Genomic DNA, 12,818 nt, shown 5'->3' with positions numbered 1-12,818 from the left:
ATAATATTGTCATTATTGGAAAAAAACACAATGAAATGGTCTAAGATCAACTGCATAACACTGAAGATATACTGCTGAAAATAATCTTTCATCTGAGCGGGTAGTGACATCATGAAAATGTCATTGTGCAGAGAAAGCCCTTTCCGACAGACAGGGAAATGAAGACGTGCGCTAAATGCTGGTCTTGACGGACAGCTCGGCGAGCCACTGGTGGGAACCCAGCGCTGCGTGCTGGCCAATCACAGGAGAGCAGAAAGGAAGGGATTTAAAAATATATGTTTCAGGAAGTGGGACTAAAACCCAATTCTGGGCGTGAAAAAGTTTATGTTTTTAAAGATCGCAGGAGATGTGAATATTATTAAATCAATTTTGTGTGCTAGTGTGCGTGTATGATGTACGGTGCGTGAAGAAATGGCGAATTTGCCGAGAACGGGAGAAATCATACATCTAAACGTGGGGGGAAAGAGGTAAGTTGATATGCAAGCTACTTAAAACGAGATCTTTGCCTTATTATTAATACTGTGCATTACAGTATCTGGAATACATTGCATGTTTGGTCAGCTGATGTATTTGTAGGCTGATGTATATATTTAAAACTGATACATAACTTATAAGAAGCTATACCTATACAACAAAGGGCAAGTTTATAGTCGCAGATCACGTCTGTTGTTCACTGAAATCATTATTATTGTAATTTGCAATGATCTTAAGATACTGTAAACATCAGCTAATAAATAGTTGGATGTGCATTGAAAAAAGCATCTTATTTAACTAGTACTACAAGTACAGTACGCATCCCGTCCCCATGTGTGGCTGGAAATAAACAACTGTGCAAAATACAAAAATTAAAAGCATAGAGTGAAATGTCTTTTTTCACCAGCACATGCCACATCACATAAGACATCTGTTTTCTGATGGTAATAGAAACGTATTGAGGACAAATGCATACCTATAAAATGGAGAAGGCAAAATAATTACCGCCATCTAGTCTAGTTTCCTGCAGATTGTGGTTTTTAATATCGTCACGGATTATCAAAGCAAAATGTAACAACAACAACAACGATGACGATGATGATCATTTTTGGAAATAAGCAAATTGAGCCCACATATTGTAGAACTTCCAGATACAATACAATTACTGTTTCCTTTGCTTTAGCAGCTTTGTGTTTTTCTAGATTTAGCCTCTATAGCTCTGAAACCAAGCAAAGGAAATGGTTGTTTGTACAGTGTGAGATTTGTCATTTCAGATTCTGTACGTCAAGACAGACTCTAACCTGGGTTCCAGATTCCTTTTTTTCAAGGTCAGTAAACTTTCATTCGAGATTAGTCTGACCTGCTCTAATGTTTGCTGTTATTCCCCCCCAATAAATACATAAATAAATAACATTCAAAATGAGAACTGTGCAATGTTTACCGAGTCGAAATGTAGATGTAGTCACACTGCAGGTGCTTTTTCTTGTTAAAGGGTTTCTCTACTGATTTACATTCTTTTCTTAATTTGTGTTATGGTACCAAAGCTACATGTGAAATTGGACAAATCCCACCTAAAACTCCTACCCATCTTCTCTGGTTTCCAAATCAGTGTAAGTCAAGGTTATTCGAGAACCCAGGGACAGTTGTATTGAGTCTATGAGGAGTAGTGAGTGGTCAGTGATCTGGAGTAGGACTAAACCCTGAGGAGAAATTGCGATTTGGAAAAACATAAACATCACCAACAAGAGAAGGCAGTTTGTCTCCATGTGTTTGTACTGTGGTTGCTTTTGTTCACAATAATGATCATATTGTATTCCCTTAGTCACTTCCTCCATAGGTCCACAGCTCTCTGACTAGAGATGCGTCACATCTCCCGTTACTGGCATCAGCTGAACCTGAAGCATAGATTGTGCATTATTTAATTTTGTCCTTCAGGATTATCATTAAATAAGAACAGGGTTGTTTTATTATGTCGAAATACAGTCAAAAGAATACATTGAGTTAAGCAGAAAAAATATGCAAAGCTCTAGAGACAGAATTTGATTTTCAATCACTTTTCTAGTAATTCATCTTGGACATTTAAATAGGGGAGTTTAAATATTAAAAACAATCTCATAATCCACACTTGAAAACACCTCTTTTGAATGTTTGTTTATTTATTTATTTATTTATTTATTAATTAAGACAACTTCAAAACTTTGAAGCTTTGATGGTTTTATTTTTCAGTCTTCTAAGTGGCAGGATTTCCACTCTCAAAGATGAAACGGGAGCAGTAAGTAGGCAATTTCAACTGAATTATATGAAATGTATTTGTGCTACTACAAATTAAACTAATAGTTATAATGGTTAAGGTCTGTATATAATCTAAATACACACTAGAATTTTGTTTTTGTCTGTTGCAGATTTTTATCGACCGTGATCCTTCCCTTTTCGCTCCGATTCTCAACTTCCTTCGAACCAAAGAATTGCATCCCAGGTATGATGTCATGCTTTAAATATATAATCATATATATGAATGATATATTGTATCTTTACTGTTTAGTCTGTGTTTCATTCCAAGTGAAAATAACATTCCAAATATTTGTATTTCTTGCAACAGGTCAGTCAATGTGCGTATGTTGATCCATGAAGCTGAATTTTATGGAATCACTCCATTAGGTAAGACATTCTGAGGCGGCACAGCCCAGACGAAGCTGGGTATTCTTGCAAAGCATATCTGTATTTGAGCTGCATCTGTGGAATTATATAAGCTTGTCTGTTTATGAGTTGCAGCTGTCAAAGCTCACAATTCTATGTCCACCTCGTTTGTTAACGCAATTTGTGAATTACAAAACATTGTTAAACTCTGTGTATACAGTTCAATCTACCCAGTGTAGCGACCAGTTTTTGCTTCATGTGTTTCCCCTGACTTCGACTCCCATTTCCTTTATACCGCGGCTTATCTCTGGAAGTTAACCATCGCAGTCGACCCATAACAAAGTGATCAAAGACGAAACCATATGAGCTCAGCCCCGCTGCGATTCTCTTTCTTCTTAACTCCTGTGACGGTTCATCGGATTTTGGATGCTACAGCTACAGTTCTTTGTTCTTCCCTTTTCCAGTACGGAAACTGCAGCTCTGCGATGAACTGGACAAATCCTCCTGTGGATCGGTCCTATTCAATGGCTACTTGCCTCCCCCAGGTAAGATGTCTTCCTATATTGAGTACAGCTCTCCTCTCTTTGTTACTAAAAAGGTGTTCTGTTTTTTTTTTACCCTGGCTCCAGCTGATGTTTTTTTTTTGTCCACTTCTTTTGTTGTTTTTTTGGCTGTACTCCAGCTCGGAGCACCACTGACACATCCTCTAATCTCTTCCTTTGGCTAGATCCTCTTTCCAACACCCACATCTAGTAAGCCTTGTTTCCTGAGTAACAGAGTTGTGATCTACAGGGCATCTCGTGTTTCCTACGGATATGCAAAGGATTGTGTTGCCTCCCCTGTCCGTTAACGGCTTGACCTCCTGACAGTAACTCGGCTAAATTTCCATCCCTCATAACCTCAGAACCAGTTATATATGCAGTCTTATATAAACAGGTTCAATAACAGGCTCTGGAAACAACATCAAGCCTAAAAGCTATCACAGGTTTCTGGTTGCTTGGCTTCCATGCATGCAGAAGGATGATATTTGTTGACTGGACCACTGTTCTGCTGTGCTCCACTCAATATACCAGTGCTGGATATTTTGTCTTTTTTTGTGGTTCTCATTGCTTTTGGTGGGTTCCGTCTTCCCCTGCTACCCTGCAGTGTACCCAGCGAAGAGAAGGAACCGGCACAGCGTGGCAGGACCCCAGTTTGTCAGTGGACGCATGGGCCCCACAGAGAGAGTCCCCGTCAGGAGAAGCAACACCATGCCACCCAATCTGGGCAACGCAGGAATCCTGGGCAAAGTGCTAGAGGAGAAACTCACTGGTAAGTGTAGTCTGTAAACTTATACTAATGTAAATGGGTATATCATCTCATCATCATCATCGGCCTATATTGATCCACTGCTGGTTGACGGCCTCCCCAAGATGTTTCCACTAGTTTCAGTCTACAGCTTCTCTTTTCAATGTCACACCGGCAAAAGTTATTCATCTTCCCATCGTTTATGTGGTCATCTTCTAATTCGGTTTTCTTCTACCGGAAACGGAGGAAGCTCATATTATTCTCTGCATCTTTCCAATACGTCTCTCACAACTTGTATATAATCCATCGTAAATATCCACTTCTAAATCCTGCTTGTTCTATTGGTTGGGCAAAGTCAAGTGTGTCTTGATGTCAGTGTGTTAATATCTTAGTAAATACTTTGTTGAAGATGGGAAGTAGACTACTGGGCCTATAGTTCTTCTGATCTTTTTTGTCACCTTTCTTGTGAAGGAGAATACATATATAATAATTTGAATAAAGTGAAATGTATCCTCAGTATAAGCTATCAATATAGTTTGCCTATTTTTTGGGGTGACACCTCCCTTCTGTCCCTAGACACTAGGTTTAAAAAATGAATAACTCAGTGTTTGATTTTCCATATTGTAATTCTGCAGCTTATTGCCCTCCCTGATAGAAATATGTATTTGTTTTCCAGGTCAGGTGGCTGATCCAGGTATGGTTCGGTTGGTGTGCGGTCACCACAATTGGATTGCAGTGGCATATGCCCAGTTTGTGGTTTGTTACAGGTAAGAAAACTCTCTAAACAATGTTCACACCGAGTATTGATGTTAGTAGAGGAGAAAGTAACTTCTCTGTTTTTGTAAACTGAAGGTGGATCAAATAACTATTTTGAGCTGATGTACCTGACATAATTGTAGGAAAAATTATATATTTTCTATTACTATGGATATATATATATAGGGTTATACTTAGGGTTTACTGCACTCATCTTACTGAGGCAGGGTAAAGGTAGACTTTGAGAGGTCAGCCATCTACAGACTGTTGCTATCATATTGTGCACCAGGGTGAAGGAGTCTTCTGGGTGGCAGCAGGTTTTCACCAGCCCACGTCTGGACTGGGTGATCGAGAGGGTGGCACTCAACGCCAAGGTCATGGGGGGGTCCCTGGGTGACAATGATAAGATGGTGGCCGTGGCATCCTGTACGGAAATCATCCTGTGGGCCATTCGTCCGGATGGAAATGGGACAGAGATTGGTGAGTTGCTGTTTTCCTCTTCAGATTGCTGTGTGTGAGACTCTAGGCCCACATTGATAAAACTTTTAACACATTATATTTGTTTTATATTATATGCTTTGTTTTTTGTAGCAGTACTATATGACTCTTTGCTATTTCTTTGTCTTCCCCACACTAAGAAAAACAGGTGTTTTATGACTATGGCCACAGCAGTAAACTAACAATATTTTTATTGATAAAAATTAGATGTCTGATTTCCCGAGGAATGGGATGCTTTGATCCGAGTTCATCTGGTCTGTTTTTCGGTTCTCCCTTAGGTGTCTTCAGTCTCAATGTTCCTGTGGAAGCTCTCTTCTTCGTAGGGAACCAACTGATTGCTACCAGCCACACGGGGAAAGTGGGCGTCTGGAACGCAGTGACCAAACACTGGCAGGTAAAATCTTCCCGGCGGCATGTTTAGAGAATAGTCTTTAACAATGGCATTAGACAATGGCACCGCCACTGCAGAAAAACTGAAAAATAGCTGTATGTGTAACCTTTCATGCCTTTGCAACATACAGTATTTATATGAGGAAATCAGAAGTCCTGTTTGACTTCTATTCACAGAAGTATTTGGAAAGTGATAGTTTAATTTATATCTTCCAGCCAGATGTTTGGTACTGTTCTTATTTCTTATGCAGTGACCTTTGCAGCATGTTTTAAACCTCAAATCTTTCACGATTTCAGAGTATTTTGTTTCTTGCATTGTTGTTTGAATGTATGACACATTCACCTTTTTGAATATAGCTAATGTAAATACATCCCCTATACTGGCTGTATGCAGTTAAAATATATAAATATGTATTTATTGTTACTGTGGTAATGGAATTGAAATCAGAGTTAATGGTGATTTGATATTGATAGTTATTTGTGATGTTATTCAGAATTTTTGACATCTTGTTATGTCTATTGTTTTGTTGTTTTTAAGAAAGGGAAACATGACAATGCAAAACAGAGGTTCCTCAATTCTATGTAGTGTTAAAGCCAAGCTACATGCAATGCCTTGCAAAATTATTCAGACCCTTCCTATGGTTTCCTATTAAAAAAATGATGCATACACATACACACTTGAATGCCGTCAGGAATGGTGTTGACTGGGAGATGTACCATGTTGGGTCTGTGCTTAACATAATGCTTGACTGAATATTCTTGCAAGACACTGTAGTACAACACTATGTTTGTTATTCTTTTGTTGTATTTTGCAATTTCAAAATTAGCTAATTTTCTGATAAGGTTATGCATTTTGTGGAATTGTGGAATTGACATATATGTGAAGCTCACTAGTGCTTTGTTGTTTCTTTACATAGAATGTAAATTAATAGGCTTCAGTTAAGATAACAAGATCACCATCGCTAAAATATTTTCCCTTTTGTGTATCTTGAGTTACAGTGCATAACCTTTTGATTTAAATTCTGCATTATTTTATTCCTTTTTGTCAAGAATCAAGATGTGGTTCCCATTAACAGCTATGACACTGCTGGGTCATTTCTTATATTGGGATGTAATAACGGATCCATTTACTATATAGGTAAGTACTTTATTCACAAAGAATAGGGTTCCCAGGAAAATATTTTTAGATCTTTACTGAAATATAGTGCAGTATGTTACAAGATCTACAAATAAATATAACCTGGATGAGGGTTCTATTACAGAGTATTCAAGTTTCACAACATACTGTAGACTTAGATCTTAGATATTTGATTAAGCCTTGCTACAAAATAGACAATTACAAGTTTGTGGTTAAACATTCTAGTAAACATTCTATTAAATTAAATTAATTTATTCCTTCATTGTTTTTCTCCTCATTTTCTGTTCTTTGTTTGTTCCTGCTAGATGTCCAAAAGTTTCCCTTGAGAATGAAGGACAATGACCTCCTGGTAACTGAACTCTACCGAGACCCAACAGAAGATGCCATCACTGCCCTTAGTGTCTACCTCACGCCCAAAACAAGTATGTCTGCATTTGCAGTTCTGTACTCTGCAAAAGATGGTGCACAAAGGGTTAAGAGTGTAATGAATTAAACTGCAGTGTTGTACTGCAAACCTTGTGTAGTCCTTACATAAATTTCCACATTTGAAAAATTGGAACTGTATATGTGTGTGTGTATATATATATATATATATATATATATATATATATATATATATATATAATATGATATATTTTTTAGTTGCATTCCTGTATATGAGGGTACTATCAGTTGTCTCTTTTGCCCTGGCAGGTGACAGTGGGAACTGGATTGAGATTGCGTATGGCACCAGTTCTGGGACGGTGAGGGTCATTGTGCAGCACCCTGAGACTGTGGGCTCTGGACCTCAGCTCTTCCAAACGTTCTCCGTCCACCGCAGCCCTGTCACCAAGATCATGCTGTCGGAGAAACACCTCACCTCAGGTAGGCCAATCCCTGCTGGTGTGCCTCACAACAAAACCATAATACACTGCAGTATGGTCCATTTGTCCCCTCCCCTAGCTTGATGCAGACAAAATCAGGACTAAGTGCAATATGGAATTGCACATGGTCATGTTATTTTATCTGACAATTATTCTAATCAGATGATCAGATGCAGGAACAGATCCACTGTGCAGTGGCTTTAACTCCTGTGGTCGTGTTTGACAGTCTGTGCTGACAACAACCATGTGCGGACCTGGACGGTCACCCGGTTCAGAGGAATGATCTCCACCCAGCCGGGCTCCACGCCACTCTCCTCCTTTAAGATCCTGTCCCTGGAGGACATAGATGGTCATGCAGGCTGCAGTGCGGGCATCGATATAGGTGAGCCGTGCCATTTTTCAATTTGTGTGTGTGTGTGTATGTGTGATCAGCTGCTTTTCCTTTCATTGAGGCCATCCAAAAACACAGAATTAAAAAAAAATATATAATAACAATTAAAAAAATAGTTGCGTGCAGCTATACAGGCTTCCAAGGTACGTCGGCAGGTTTCAGATTGTAGCATGCCTTGTAGTCTGCATGTTTGTGTTTTGGAATGTGTGCGTTTCAAGGGCAATGGATAAGGGTGTCTGATAAGAAATAAAATAATGATAATACATGTGTGTTTCATTTTCAGTAGAATATAATATACATTGGTAGACTGCATGCTGGTGTTAGTTAAAGTTTGCACTTGTATTTCAATTATTTTTTGGTAATGTGTAGGTGTTAGTTAAGATGTGGAAATCAGAGCCATATTTTGTATCCTATCAACTCCTATCATTTTTACAGATCTCTATAATATTGTTACAAAAAATTTGATCTCACTAATAGGGCTGGGTATCAGCATAGATCTCCCGATTTGATTCGATTTTGATTTAATTTGGGAATAGTGATAATTACAATACCAGTATTGCTTATGAGAGAGCTTTTTTGAGAATTAGTGCAAGCTTAAGTTTAGTGTGTGTGCGCAACAGCCACGTGTATTGAAGAGCGGGGTGGGGGGGGGGCATCACGTATTGTTTTTACTCCGTTCACTCATATATTTGGCATGGCGGCACCTTTTATTCATTCACTGAGAAAATGCATAGATTTAAAGGATCGATCTTTGGGATTTTAAGAATTGATATCAGATCGTCCAAACAAGAATCTCAATCTTTTTTTAATAATGCAACATGGCTGCAAAAACCATGCGACTGATCAGCTTGTTTTGAACAACTGTAAAACTAGGTCATAAGGCAATAATGTGCACAAATTTTCACATGTGCCCTGTAAGTGGCTTAGAAGAAGATTTTTGTACCTTCACCACAAAATGCAATATGGCCGCCATACAATGTGACCAGCACATGTAGTTTTCAATTAGTTGACAATTAAGGTATCACAGGCCTCTACAACACTGCATGTGTGTTTGCATGCAACTTGGAGCGTTCTAGAGGCATTTTTACTTTTGGTGGCAGAAAGATAAAAAAAAAAAACTATAGGCTTCCAGCATGTGCTTAGAAACCTAAAAATCCACAGGAACATAGAAAGATGCATCAAATTGCATTATATATTTGAAGGTTTCAGTCTTCATTTGTAAGCAACACTGACCGGTTTTGTATTTCATTGCCAGGGCCTTATGGGGAACGTGATGACCAACAGGTTTTCATCCAGAGAGTAGTTCCCGACACAGATAAGGTCTATGTGCGTCTATCTTCCAATGGGAAAAGGTGAGTGTGTTTCCATATATTCCCGTTTCCAATGAGTCAAGTAGGTCAGGAGTTAAGCTGAAAGAAGTGATTTTTAATGTACGTGTAGTATGAACACATTAAGAATTATGCTTTGGTCTTTGCACCACAGGCGAGGGTCGAAAATGTTTGCAGTGGCACTTTTTATTGGCATAATAACGTCATTGAGTTGCACGATTCTTGACTATGGAAAGTGTTCCAGGAACACAACTCTTGCATATTTCGAGGGATCATTGGAAATTGCATACGATGTACGCAATCTTGCTGCAACAGTAAGACAAAGAGAATATATCTGACCTCTAAACCGGCCACTGTCCCGCATCAGCTTGCACTTCCGCTCTTCTCTGCGGCGTGTTTGGTTTCTCTCCTCGCTTCATCCAGTGTTGCCTGTTTCCCATAGGGTGTGCGAGGTGCGCTCTGTGGACGGCACATCCATCACCGCGTTCATGGTCCATGAGTGTGAGGGCTCCAGTCGCATAGGCTCCAGACAGCGCCGCTATCTTTTTACCGGTCATGCCAATGGCAGCATCCAGATGTGGGACCTCACCACAGCCATGGAGATTGCTGGCAAGACTGACTCCAAGGGTAAGAAACTGGGCTGAGCAGATCCTACAATTACAATTCTGTGGTTTCTGAAAAGGCATAAATTAAAAAGAGAACAGAGGATCAGGACAAAAATCTGAAGGAATGTACATTTCTCAAAGCAGTTTGAGTTTAAGGATTAACAAGAGAGTAAGACAGATCACAGAAACCACATTCTAAACAAGGCAAGCTCATTACTGTCAGTCGACTGCTGAAAAGTGAACTTTGTAACCTCTAGAGCTGAGAGGCCCTACAGAAACGCAAACAATACAGATGTATTTTTAAACAGTTCTGAGACATCCGGTAGTATTGTACTGTACAGAACTGACAACCACAATGTTTCTGTGAAACTAAAAGTAATGTGTGTGATCCACTTCTATTGCAGTTAAACCATTTATTTAAACGCATTTAAAGAGATTAGTTTTGCAGTTACCTTAGGATCAGTTTCAAAGCTTACTTGTAGCCAATGCAGGGATCCAACAATGTAGTGACCTTCAGAGACCTGCATGGCTAGCAGCTGAATGAACTGGAGGGTTGTTAGTTACTTATTAGACAAAGGAGAAGGTAAAGTAGAGGTTATTTTTTTAGTTTACACATGTCTCTACAGCCTTCTTGCCAAGGAAATATTTCATTGTGAGAATAGTGTAAGAATGCACCAAGATAATGTTCAAAAAAATCGAGACAAACAATGATGAACCCCCCCACCTCTCTCTCTCTCTCTCTCTCTCTCTCTCTCTCTCTCTCTCTCTCTCTCTCTCGGTTTCTCTGCTGTAGCTTTTGGAGGCCCCACAGAAGAGGAGCTCTTGCAGCTTTTGGACCAGTGTGACCTGGCGCTAACCAGAACACCAGACATGAGCCCTGCGGCCTCGTTCACTCACTCCGCCACCCCCCGTAACTCCACATGCAGGTATGGCCTAGGCTACCCTGCCCAGAACCTTTCTATACATAGCACTACCTTGATTGGCTGAACACATGGCACACAGACACCTGTGTCCACATTGCACAGGTTTTCTCTCCATCAGCTCTCAGAAACCCTCTAGCAAAAACTTTTATGTGCAATGTAATGCACTGAAGCTTTCAGCAAAAATGCCTATATAGTCCCTTGTTGAGTTTGCTACTTAAATTATTTATTCTTACTTCCAGAAAATGAGGAGCAAGCCTTCTCTGGATCACAAAATATTACAAATTGAAAATTATTCTGCAAATTGTATTTCCATTAGAATACATACATGGTGTCACAGTGTCTGACATTGCCTTCATTTTGGTTTCTCCCTTCCAGCCTCCAGTCTCAGTCCAGTGACTTGTCCCGGGAGAGGGGTGGGGTGAGAGGGGCCGGCCCCTTTGTGGGCACGCTGTCCCGCCAGCCACCCCCCATGCCTCTGAGCAAGCCGCGGGATTTGGCCCTGCTGGGTGCCGGGGTGGGGCTGTGCGTTCCCCCTCAGATTGCCAACAGCCAGGTGTCTCTGAGCAACGCTAGCAGCACACACAGTGCCAGGGGACTGACGGACGCTGGGGGGGGCCCTGAGGCCTGGGCCAGGAGAGCCCTGGGCCAGGAGAGGTGTGCAGCGGATGCCAAGGACCCGGTGGCATCGGCACGGCGGGGCAGCTTTGTGGAGCGTTGCCAGGAGCTCGCCAAGAACACTGATTATGCCAGCCTGGATGCCCGCCGAAGCATTGCGGTGTCCAGTGACCTGGAGGCCAGGCTGGGCATCAGAACGCCCACTCTGTCTTCCACCACCCCCCTGCGGAAAGCCCCCGTCCCTAGCCCCCTGCCAGCGGCCAGGTCCCAGCCGCCCCCTTCCCCTCACCAGCCGAGCGCGTCTCCCCCCAGTGAAGCTAGCAACACTGCCAGCACCACGAGCACGTCTCCAAACCCTGGGTCCCCCACCAGCTCTACCAGTCCCAAACCCAGGATGAATGAGACCAGCTTTTGAACTTCCCTTTGTCTATTGTTTTTCTCACACACACCTTCTTCCTGCACCCCCCCCCCCCCCCCACACACACTTCTCATGCTGTGGATTCCCACGACATATTTATATGGAATGCAATCAATGCTGTTGTGTTTCCCTTTTAAAGATGCACCCACAACTCTTCTTTAAGAGTTCCTAACACACAACCAAAGTTAGTATTTTCTTTTATTTTTTATCTGACCTGCAATGGGGGTTTTAGTATTTTTTTATTATTCTTTGCCAGACAGGACTGGTCTCTTTTCAAAGCAATACTTTGTAGTATCCGGAGTCTGATAACATAACTGCAGGGTTAACCAGTTTACTCGACCACTTTGCTGTGCAACACTTTTTCAATCCCAGTTTACAATAATGCAAAGGCTGACTGTGCCAATGTGCATGGATCACACTGAAGTGCACTTTTTACCGGTCATGTTCATTTCCTCACAATTCCATCAGTGGTGGAGCACCTGTCGGTTTTATATTACACTGGTGAAAAACTGTTTCTGTGGTTTTATTAGTTTCCTTTTTTTGGATTATTGGAAAGTTGTTTTAGAAAAATAGACAATAATTTTGCACAGACTACCATCAAGCATTTTCATGTACAGGAAGCATAAAACTAGCCATTACGGGCTCACTGTGAGATGAATCTTGTAATGCTTTAGGGTTGCACTTAGAGTTCAGCAGAGTCTATCCTACTATAGGGGTTGAGTGCCTTCAGTTACCTCCACTGCTGCCAAAACTGATTAGCAAAGTCTGCTCTTGTAAATTGAGCAATACAAATAAATCCTGTTGTTTTATATATTGCCTTTGTTTTTATATACTTGATTAACTGTATTTATTTTAGTGGGGAGTCCCATTCCATTAAACAAATGGAAGCAAGGAGGTAGGAACCTCTAAAAAAGAAAAAAAACTGCCGCTACAGGAAACTCACAAGGTGTCTTTTGAACTCAACTTGCGGTACACTGTGTATTTATGAACCAGATT

General features: G+C 40.8%; 1 protein-coding gene across 1 annotated transcript; it reads left to right on the top strand.

Moving 5' to 3' along the window:
* The first annotated feature begins 237 nt into the window (after window positions 1-237).
* shkbp1 (SH3KBP1 binding protein 1) lies at window positions 238-12,633 on the top strand. Its single transcript, XM_066703942.1, has 18 exons — window positions 238-467; window positions 1,248-1,301; window positions 2,200-2,245; window positions 2,376-2,449; window positions 2,573-2,631; window positions 3,075-3,155; window positions 3,757-3,921; window positions 4,574-4,664; window positions 4,943-5,133; window positions 5,430-5,545; window positions 6,592-6,679; window positions 6,985-7,101; window positions 7,373-7,543; window positions 7,769-7,924; window positions 9,189-9,285; window positions 9,704-9,888; window positions 10,660-10,792; window positions 11,165-12,633. Exons 1-18 carry the CDS (start codon window positions 412-414, stop codon window positions 11,817-11,819), a joined length of 2,535 nt encoding a protein of 844 aa, XP_066560039.1. The 5' UTR covers window positions 238-411; the 3' UTR covers window positions 11,820-12,633.
* The last annotated feature ends 185 nt before the right edge of the window (window positions 12,634-12,818 follow it).

Source organism: Amia ocellicauda, chromosome 5 (assembly GCF_036373705.1).
Source record: "Amia ocellicauda isolate fAmiCal2 chromosome 5, fAmiCal2.hap1, whole genome shotgun sequence".
NCBI classification, from domain to species: domain Eukaryota; kingdom Metazoa; phylum Chordata; class Actinopteri; order Amiiformes; family Amiidae; genus Amia; species Amia ocellicauda.
Note: the sequence above shows the minus strand (reverse complement) of the source record. Positions and strands in the feature narration are given on the sequence as shown.

What these genes read in the sequence shown, in the direction of transcription:
- shkbp1 (XM_066703942.1), top strand. Translation starts at nt 412, where the DNA reads ATGGCGAATTTGCCGAGAACGGGAGAAATCATACATCTAAACGTGGGG. An exon ending in TGGAAATGGGACAGAGATTG is followed by an intron (nt 5,134 to 5,429) that starts GTGAGTTGCTGT and finishes GTTCTCCCTTAG; the next exon opens with GTGTCTTCAGTCTCAATGTT. An exon ending in GGAGAAACACCTCACCTCAG is followed by an intron (nt 7,544 to 7,768) that starts GTAGGCCAATCC and finishes CGTGTTTGACAG; the next exon opens with TCTGTGCTGACAACAACCAT.